Source organism: Sorex fumeus, unplaced genomic scaffold, assembly GCF_029834395.1.
Source record: "Sorex fumeus unplaced genomic scaffold, SorFum_2.1 ptg000015l, whole genome shotgun sequence".
Classification (NCBI taxonomy): Eukaryota; Metazoa; Chordata; class Mammalia; order Eulipotyphla; family Soricidae; genus Sorex; species Sorex fumeus.
In genome coordinates, this window is record NW_026606072.1 from 18,177,730 (window position 1) to 18,188,302 (window position 10,573).

The following is a 10,573-nucleotide window of genomic DNA, read 5'->3' on the forward strand; positions in this document are numbered from 1 at the left end:
GTAGAATGGGTAGGGTGCTTGCCTTGTACTTGGCTGACCAGGATTCAATCCCAGGCACCCCACATGTTTTGCTGAGGCCCACCAGGAGTGACCCCTGAGCACAGCAAGTGTAGCTCCCAAACAATTACACACACACACACACACACACACACACACACACAAAGACAATTTCTCTGCCTTACGGATTTTATTTGTGGAGACATTTTAAATGTACTCCATCTGTTATTTTTAGAAGCTCTGAGGTAGGTGCGCTCACATGGTTTCCAGTCAAGGCTGCTGGGATGAAGCAGACCCCCTGAGCATGCCATTGTCCAGACTGGCTCTTCCCTTTAACTTTTCCCTCTAAACTGTCACACTGTTCCCAGAAACAGACCAACTGGGATTTTAGGTGAGCCCGGGAAGCTCCCCGTGCCATATTCGATATGCCAAAAACAGTAACAACAAGTCTCACAATGGAGACGTTGCTGGTGCCCACTCGAGCAAATCAATGAACAATGGGAGGACAGTGCTACAGATAGTGCTTCTTATAGAATCTATTTGAGCCCAGACGATGCGACCCAGGAACAGCATTCAGGCTGCTCCCAGAGAAGGGTTCCAAAGTCTGGTTGAGGCCTAGAGGTGTCGTGCTTGATGCGTACGTGACAGGAGGTGGCAGCAAGTATCTCAGGAATGCCACTGCACCGTTGTTGCTAGCCTGTCTGGCTCCAGACTCCGCTTCTCTTCACGGAGGCAAGGAGCAAGGTCGCTTTGCTTTTCTTAATCTGCCACTTTGGTCCATTCTTCAGGGAACCGGGGGCTTGAGCATCACAGTTGGTCACTCTTCTGAGGGTTGGTGACAAGCCTGTCTCAGATCATTGTGCCGCTAGACCTTGGCCCATCACTGGGTGCAGGAGGCTTGGAAGCGCCTTCCCAGAACCTGCCCTATACTTGCCTCTGGGATTTATTGGTGGGGGCGGGGGGGATGCGGGGGGAGCTTTCTGCATTTTCCTTCATGCTGCCCTTGCTTTTTCGTAAAAATCATACTGGCTCGATCCTGCTGTTTGGATTCCTGGCAACCCCTCCCCAGTGCTGACTTGCTGACATCAGCAACCCCGAACATTTAGCTCTAATGATTATTACTTCACATTTATTGAGACCTGTCAGAGGGCTAGATGGAAAGAGATGGGGGAGGAGGCACTTATCCTAATGATGGAATTTGGAGCCCATCAGCTTAATTCATTAGGAGCAGCTTTCAGAGAAGATGGGACAGAAAGCTCTGTGGTGTTTGCTGCCTGCCTGGTTATTTACAAGTCATTAGGAGGAAAGGAAGAAAGAGCTGCTTCCGGGTCTCCCTCAAGAGAGAACCAGAATTAAGCTCTCCCACCGTGGACGTTGCTCCCAGTGACCCCCTGTTTAAACCCCTCAGAGACTTTGAACCATGCCAGGACAAAGGCCATTTCTCTGGACAAAGTTTTCGCCACAGAGCCTGGCCATAATTCCAGTCTCAGCTTTTGCCCATCACTCCCTGGCAGTGGTGTTGAAATGGCTCATACTTCACTATTTTTGCTTAGTTGATTTTGGTTTTGGATCACCCACCCCCAGCGGTACTCAGGACTAACTCCTGGCTCTGCGCTCAGGGATCACTCCTGGTGGGACTCAGGGGACCATATGGGGTTCCAGGGATCAAATCTGGGTCAACAACATGTAAGGCAAACACCCTACCTGCTGTACTATTGCTCCAACCTCACACTTCATTCCGTTGACTTCATTCCCAAACCCTCTCACTCTGTGACCACCTTGTCCATGGAGTTTTTACCTTCTCTCCGCTGTTTGCATATGTGTGAACGACACCCAGAGGTGTTTGGTGGCTACTCCTGGCAGTGCTTGGATTGAACCAGGCATGCAGGACCTGGATTAAACTTTGGTCTTCTGCGTGCAAAGCGTGTACTCTGGCCTTCTGTGTCATGTGCCTGGCTCTAGCTTCTCTCCACTGTATAGTTAACGGATTTCTGCATTCCTGCAACCTCCCATGGGGATGCCCCCTAACATCTGCTGAGCTGTGGAAAGAGCAGATAGCAAGTACCGTAACAGCTGCAGAACTGTGACTCTTTCGTAACTGTTTTTAAAAAGAGCAACTGTACCAGGATGAGCCTTTACTGAGTCAGACAAAGATCTCCACATTGCTGATTTTCAAGAAATGAAGAAACTGAGGCACAGAGCGGTTAGTTGCCTGCCCCAGAGCTAGTAGCTGAGAAGTAACAGAGAAGACATTCAAGGGAGGCACACGGGAGGGAAGAGCGCTCAGCCTCTCTAGACCCTTCTTTCCTACCATTGAACGGCTCCTATGATGAACACCTTGTGCACTGACAGATTATTGGTTTGCCTCTCTGTCTCTCTGTCTCTGTCTCTCTCTGTCTCTGTCTCTGCTTCTCTCTCCCTCACCCCAGCCTCTCTTTCTCTCCCTCTCTCCATAAACTGTAAGTGTTCTGAAGTACCTTGCCTTCTCTTAGAACTCTAAACCTTAGAATCCAGAGGGGTTTGAGTAGGTGAGTTAAAGTAAGTTCAATGCACTTGTGTGTTGTTATTACTGTTATTATTCACTCACTGCCAATGCCTTCATTGACCTGGGGAAAACTTTTCTACCTAACTGTTCTAGAACAGTGGTCCTTGACTCTGTCCCACAGGGGACCACACCCTGAAGAAGCATGAGACACAGATAGGACAGCTCAGGTCTAGGGTCAGAGAGAGATTGTAATTGTCTTGCATGAAGCTGGCCCAGGTTTCATCCTGGGCCTCACCAGAAGTGATTCCTGAGCACAAAGATCAAACGAATACTTACCACAATGTACTAGAAATCAAGTTAAACACTCCACAATGCACATAGATCTATGCATAAATTTGTCCTATCCTCCAGGGTTGAGCGAATAACTGCCTTGTCACTCTCATTCTTACTTCCAAATCACGGCCATATCCCCTGTCTGCCTCCTTCTCCATCAGTCCATGTTGCTTACACTCCTAGGGAAGCAAGTATGAATTGTAGGGTCAGATAAACCTGAGATGGTGCCAGGCTCTGTCCTTTCCATCATGTAACCTTGAGGGTGGTTTTTTTTGTGTGTGTGTGCCATCTTGATCACCCACCAAGATGGATAATATCTTGTAAAATGGGGGAATGGTGATGGCATTGCTTTCATAAGGGAAGGGGATGATTCAGATCAAATGAGGTTATGCCAACATCATTGAACCCAGACTCTGGGCATAGTAAGTGCTCAATAACCATTATCTACAGTTATCTTGATGTCGCTTCTTGGATTTTCAAATTTCTACTCAAGAGCAGATAGAAAAATAAGGCATGAGAGAATATGGGTTTGATTATAGTTTTACACTTCTTTCTGAAGAAAGTCTCAAGAAGTAATTTGCTCTAAAAAGTTAAAAATAAAATAATACTGTGGAGCTGAAAAGACAATATAGGAACTTGCTTAGCTTATTGGGAGCCCAATCCCCAATACCACACATGGTCACCCAAGCACCACCATGACTCCTGAACAAAGAACCAGGAGTAAGATGTGCGCATAGCCATGTGTATGTGGCACCCAACCAAAAAATAATGAAATAGATTAAAATGTTTTAAATGCATTGACAAAATGTCTACCAAGGCAACTAGAGGGTTTGTTGGGTTTTTTTTTTGGGGGGGGGGGGTGGGCAGAGCTGAGTGTTTGTTTTGCTTTATTTGTTTTGCAAGGCAGGGATATAACCCAGGGTTTCACACATTCCAAGCAAGTTCTCTGCCTCTGAACTACATCCCCACCAGAGACTGGAAGTCTTGTTTATTTTTTTTTTGTCTTGTTCATTTTCAAGTTACAACTGCCTGTGTAGTTACCCTTAGAAATCTGCTATTAGACTCATCTGAACAGATGGAAGATGGATGTTGGATAATTCTTTCTGTATTTTTTCAGTATCAGGAAGCTAACCCAGGCTTCGTGCATGCCAGGCACGTGCTTTACTACTAAGTTCCATTCCGTGCCCTAGCTACCGATTTTTTTTTCTTATTCTAAGACTAAAGAGACAACACAAATTCTTGCATGTTGTTATGGTGATTCTGGTTCCTACTAGACTAACAGGCAAAAGATAAAATGAATACTTGCCCTAGTGTCTTGGAAATCAAGTTCAACACTCCACAGAATAAGACTGTAATCCTTGCATAACTGGAATTATCATTAATATTTCCCAATTACCCTCTTCTTTACATGTTTTTCATTTGTTCTCCTATGTAATTTTTGGGAGCTACTGGGGGGATAAGGATACGATTATCTTCATCATTTTATATATGACAAGGTTGAGGTGTAGAAAGTTTCACTTGCTCCCCTTAATTCTATCTGATTTTTTAGACCAAGCTCCTACTCATCTCTCAATTCAGTGAACTTTTTAAACGAAATCAAGCAACTTTTATGTAGCCCTTTCTACTTGCAGCTATTTGAAACACCCATCTCTTACAATAAGTAGTATGTAAACATTTACCAACTAGCTCTCTGGAAGAAGAAAAAATCAGTGCTTTCTAGTTTTGTTGTTTTGTTGTTGTTGTTGTTTCTTTTTTTTTTTTTTTGCTTTTTGGGTCACAGAGGTTACTCCTGGCTCTGCACTCAGAAATCACCCCTGGCAGTGCTCAGGGTACCATATGGGATACTGGGAATTGAACCCGGGGTGGCTACATGCAAGGCAAACGCACTACCTGCTGTGCTATTGCTCCAGCCCCAGTGTTTTCTAGTTTTAATGGAGTAAACAATCCCCACTCTGCCCAAAGTCATGCCTTTGTTGTGATGTCACCCAGCTTTCAAAATGCCTGAAAATATAATCATCTATTAAGTGTTACTATTAAGTCAGATTCATCACCTAAATTTGATCATAGAAATCTTCCAGTACTTTTCCCAACTCCCACTGGTTCTCAATAGAATCACCTAGGAGCTGATAAAACTGGTTGGTGTCTTATCCCAGTCAAGATTCTCACTGACCTGGGGTTTGACCAGGAAAGTTCCCCCCCCCCCCCCACCCCAACAACTCCAGTGTGCATCAAGGATTGAGAAACTGCTATTCTGGGAGGATACATCCTACTCCACACCCACTCATTTATCAAAAGTTTGACAACTCTGCTTGTTTATAAAATTTTATTTAAACTAATTTATTCAATAAATCATTGCTAATATATATTCATTTTATTTAGGTGACTGACATAATAGAAATTTATTCAAGTATAATTGTTAATTGTTTTATTAGCATCATCAATTTAATGATCTCTAAAAAACTTGTATGACTATCTTATTCATGGATTTTTATCACAAGCACTTGGTTGAATCTCAAATGATTTCAATATATTTGTCCCCAGGACAGCATTTTCAGCATTTCTCTCCGAGCAGACCCAAAATCAGGGAACTTCCTTCCACGCGGAACAACTTAACTCCCCTACCAGACCAAAAATGTAAGTATTACACACCTTCCTCAGCCTCTTTTACAAGTGTTAATGTGCCTCAACATGTTATTTTGGTTTTCAATGAATCTTCTTATAACATCCTCAGTGGGTTCTTGGAAGTGAAACAGAGACAAAAGGTCCTCAAAGAAAATAGTTTCCACCAGCTTTGGCTAGGATTATTTTTTTCTCCTCAGTGTCATAAAAAGACAATATGAAGCAAAATAACATTATTCAAGGACCTGCTATACTTTCATTTTTCAAGGGAACATCATGTGCTAAAACTTGAACAATAGAGGAGAACAGAATAAAGCCAGTCTTTTTTTCCTTTTCAATTTTTTATTAGTCAGTCACCATGGGGTACAGTTACAGAGTTATAAACTTTCGTGCTTGTGTTCCAGTCACACTATGATCGAGTACCCATTCCTCCACCAGTGCCCATTCTCCACCACCACTGATCCCAGTATCCCTCCCACCACCCCGACCTCATCCCCCCCCACCCATCCCACCCCACCTCTGTGGTAGGGCATTCCCTTATGTTCTATCTCTCCTTTTGGGTGTTGTGGTTTGCAATAAAAGTATTGAGTGGCCATTGTATTCGTATTGTCTACTTTAAGCACTCATCTCCCACCCTGAGAGGGTTCTCCAAACACACTTTACTTGGTGTTCCCTTCTCTATCTGAGCTACCTTGTCCCCCAGCATGTGAGATTGGCTTCCAAGCCGTGAAGCAAACTCCTGGTATTTATTTCTACTATTCTTGGGTGTTAGCCTCCCATTCTGTTACTTTATATTCCATAGATGAGTGCAATCTTTCTATGTCTGTTCCTCTCTTTCTGACTCATTTCGCTTAACATGATACTTTCCATGGAGTATCACTTGTATGAAAATTTCATGACTTCATCTTTTCTAACAGCTGCATAGTATTCCATTGTGTAGATGTACCAAAGTTTCTTTAACCAGTCATCTGTTCTCAGGCACTCAGGTTTTTTCCAGATTCTGGCTATTGTAAAGAGTGCTGCAATGAACAAACAAGTGCAGATGTATCTTTTCTTCTTGTAAAGTTCAATCAGTGCCTTGTATATCCTTGATATCAACCCCTTATCAGATGGGTATTGGATGAATATGTAAAGCCAGTCTTTAAAGCTTCACCCAACCTGGTAATATCTGTCTGGAAAGAAAACAATTGCTGGAGCTAGGGAGATACTCAAAGTGCTGAAGTGAATGCCTTTTTTTTATTATTATCTTCAACTAGTTGTACTCAAGCTTGAGTATACCTAAGTTAGCTGAGGTACTTGTTATGAGGTAGATTCCTGAACCACACTTTCTGGTATGTGTACATATCCTCGTAGCAATTCTTCGAGGCAGCCTTTATACTCCCATTTTATAGATGATAAAACAGTTCAGTGAGATAGCATGTGTTTCCCAGTATTACTTGGGTAATAAGTGGTGGGAGCTGGTGGGAGCAAAAACTCAGAAAATTAGGATAGCTGCCTCATGGAACAAATATTACGTGCTGGTTTCTAGTTTCCTTCCATCTTTCTTCCTATCAATCTCCCTACTTATAAGGTGCACACACACACGCCCACACACTCTCCACATCCTCTTAGTTGCAGATTAACTGATTTAGGAACCGGCTTGTTGGATGACGAGTTCCTTAACTTGTACTTTAGTTTCTTTTTGTTTGTTTGTTTGTTTGTTTTTTTGCTTTTTTGGGTCACACCTGGTGATGCACAGGAGTCACTCCTGGTTCATGCACTCAGGAATCACTCCTGGTGGTGCTCGGGGGACCATATGAGATGCTGGAGATCGTACCTGGGTCGGCCGCATGCAAGGCAAACACTCTACCTACTGTGCTATTGCTCCAGCCCCAGTACTTTAGCTTCTTAACTGTGCCTATCAGTCTGACAAGAATCCAGGGAGGATTAATGTCCTTTCTCAACTAAGCTCTATTTTTTAGATTAAATTTTTACTACATTATATAAATCACAGTTATTCACAAGGTGTTCATAGTGAATTTTAGGCATGCGTTGTTCTAGCACCAACCCCATCACCAGTGTCTTCTTCCCTCCAACATCCCAACACCCCACCAGCCCGCCTCCTCCACAGGCACATTGTTAAGTTTGGTTGTTGAGGTTTGGGTCTCTTGCTTTCAGTGTTGTTGACTCTGAAGTGTGAATATATGGCTATACCACTGTCTATACCATCAATATACCTTTGACTTCTGTCCCCCTTCCTATTCTCTTCTTCTTGCTATGTCTCTTGATTTCTTTCCCTCCCTGTATTTCTCTTTTCTATATTCTAAGGTCAAGGGTGATCAAGTTATTCCCCCCCTCAATATCTTGCATTCCCTCATCCAGTTATTCTCCGTGCTACAGAGAGTGAAATCATCCTGTGTTTGTCCTTCTGTATTACTTCACTCAATGTATCTTCCAGTTCCATTCAAGTTGCAACAAACTGCATGATTTTGTCATTCGGTCAGTTGCTTAGTATTCCATTATACATATATACCTCGTCTTCAAAATCTACTCACCTATCACTGGATACCATAAGATTCCATATCTTAGATATTGTAAGCAGTGCTACAATGAATAATTGTGTGATATTAATGTTTTTGTGTTCTGAGGATAGATATCCAGAGGTGGAATTGCTGGGTTGTGTAGCAGCTCAATTCTTACTTTACTTAGAAATTTCTATGCTGTTTACCATAGGGGGTTGAACCAGACAAAATTCTCATTAGCAATAAATGAGAGTTCTTCTTTTACCTCATGCCCCTAAGTTCTAGCTTGGAGGTGACCAGTCAAAAGTTAAAGAACTCTTTTTTTTATTATTATTTTTATTTTTTATTTTTATTAGTGAGACACCATGAGGTACAGTTGTAGACTTACAAATTTTTGTGCTTGGGGTTCAATTATACAATGATCAATCAAATACCCATCCCTCCACCAGTGCCCATTTCCCACCACCACGGATCCCAGTATCCCTCCTGTCCCCTGTCCGCCCAATCCCACCCTGCCTCTATGGCAGGGCATACCCTTTTGTTCTCTCTCTCCTTTTGGGTGTTTGTCACTCAATGCCTCTTTTGCAAACCACAACACCCAAAAGGAGTTAAAGAACTCTTTAAGTGAGAGCAGCGAACCCTGGGACTTTTACTACAACTTCTAATTTTGCAGATAAGGAAGCACAGAGGTGGAGAGATAAGTCACACAATGAGTTCAGAAGGAAAATAAAGCTCTTTATTCTTGATGAAGAATAAAGAGAGGGCTCTCGGAGAGCCCGGCAAGCTACCGAGAGTATTCGATATGCCAGACACAGTAACAACAAAGTCTCCAATGGAGACGTTACTGGGCCCGCTCGAGCAAATCGACGATCAACGGGAGGGGGCCTTTTATTCTTGATGAAACAGTTCCCTTGCCCTTCATTTTTTTTGTATAAAGGGAGAGTTTGGGGCTAGTGAATTCAATCACTAAATAAATGAATTCAAGCCTGATCCTAATTTGTTGTTGTTTGGGGATATTGTTGCTGTTTTGGTTTGGAGCCACAACTGGCTCTGTGCTTGGGGTAGCTAGCTCCCAGGGGTGCTAATTCCACATGCTTAGCCTTTGAACTATTTCGACAGCCTTTGCCTGACCCTCTTTATGTACAAATGTTGTCATAAAGATAACCAGTTAAGCAAGGAGTTATTTAGCATTGAATCCTCTTGAATCCTTGTAGGTGGAGCTTGGATAATTCAAAGAGGGAATTTTCTTTGGTAGCATCAGGGGATTCCCTTTTTAATTAAATTTTTAAAAAAGATAATTATCTTTGACCAACTTTAACTCTATTAACTAGCAGTGGAAAGTACAGTGCTTTTCCTAAAATAAACCTGAGAAAATTTTGAGGTATGCATAAAAGCCAAGTACAATATCTCCTGGCTGGTTTATAATCTTGCTAATTTGGCCATCAATGCTGCTGCACCCAAGGAAGAGAGAGCTTTGGGGGCCAGAATGATAGTACATCAGGCAGGACCCTTGCCTTGCATGCAGCCAACCCAGCTTAGATTCCCAGCAACCCATATGATCCCTGAGCTCTGACAGGAGTGGTAGTGAGCTCTGAGCACAGAACCATTAATAAGCCCTGAGCATTTCCCAGTATGTTCCGAGAGAGACAGAGAGAGAAAGAGAGACAGAGAGACAAACAGACAGAGACAGTGAGTGAGCTTTGCTAGGCATGCACAGCTCAATTATGTTTCGATCGGACTTGGCCCAGATTTGTTTATCCCTGACTTCAGGTGGCAAGCCTAAAAAGATGAACATTGGTTCAGCATTCATTTTCTCTCTGAGTCAAGAACAGTTTTCTTCAATTGTTGGTCGGTGAACCGGGCCAGTGCTGGTCTGTTGGTATATAAAGGTTGAAAACCACTGGTCTACCTCCTTGGTTCTAACTGCCAGTTCCGTAGGCGCAGTCCACAGCTTTAAAAATGTTGATGAGCAGTGCTCTAGAGAGTCTGGCTCTCCTGCGGTTCCAATGCTTAATAAATGACACATTTCTCCTGTCACCGTTCCACAGAAGACTCTAGGAGTTGTAAATCTTGAAAACCTCTCATGGAATTCTTTCTTCCCAGTTCTGTCAGGAGAACCCCTACGTACAAACCGAGTACTTCCTGCTATTCCAAGCCAACGGGGACACAGCACAGAAGCTGAAGAAGGTGAAAACTTTGCCAACCCTGCTAATGATGAAAATTAACTGTGGGTTGCGGACTGCAAAAATGGAGATCATATATATGTATGTATATGATATATATACATATATAGGTATACATATATATTTTAATTGTCTGGATAGGATGAATCCAGTTTGTAAGAACAGAGACTAATTTAGCAAATAGCATTCTATAAGCCATTCACAGTTTTATATCTGAAAATTCTCTACTCAAAATAAAGGTGTTTCCCAAATAAGTGTGTAGAATCTTTGACTGTGCATTCAATATGTCAATGAGTTTCTGTGACCTCCCCGCATACCAAATCAAATCTAAGTATGAAGTCATCAGGGATACTATGTTACATAGTTACCTTCTTTTGCTGCATGCTTGCTGTTTGCTTTTATGTTTGTTAGTTCTTTTGTAACTTGATGTTTAAAATGTACGCTTTTGCTGAATA

At 42.6% G+C, this 10,573-nt stretch overlaps 1 protein-coding gene across 2 annotated transcripts in view; it reads left to right on the forward strand.

Annotated features, from left to right (window-relative positions):
- ANKRD55 (ankyrin repeat domain 55) overlaps positions 1-10,239 on the forward strand; it is a 98,602-nt gene extending 88,363 nt beyond the window's left edge. Inside the window, exons 10-11 of one of the 2 annotated variants that reach the window (XM_056112099.1) lie at positions 5,357-5,449; positions 10,039-10,239. In XM_056112099.1, the coding sequence (XP_055968074.1) occupies positions 5,357-5,449; positions 10,039-10,160 (215 nt within the window). In that variant the 3' untranslated portion in view covers positions 10,161-10,239. The remainder of the gene's footprint in view (positions 1-5,356; positions 5,450-10,038) is intronic. The other variant, XM_056112100.1, reaches the window with a different exon arrangement.
- Positions 10,240-10,573: the final 334 nt, after the last annotated feature.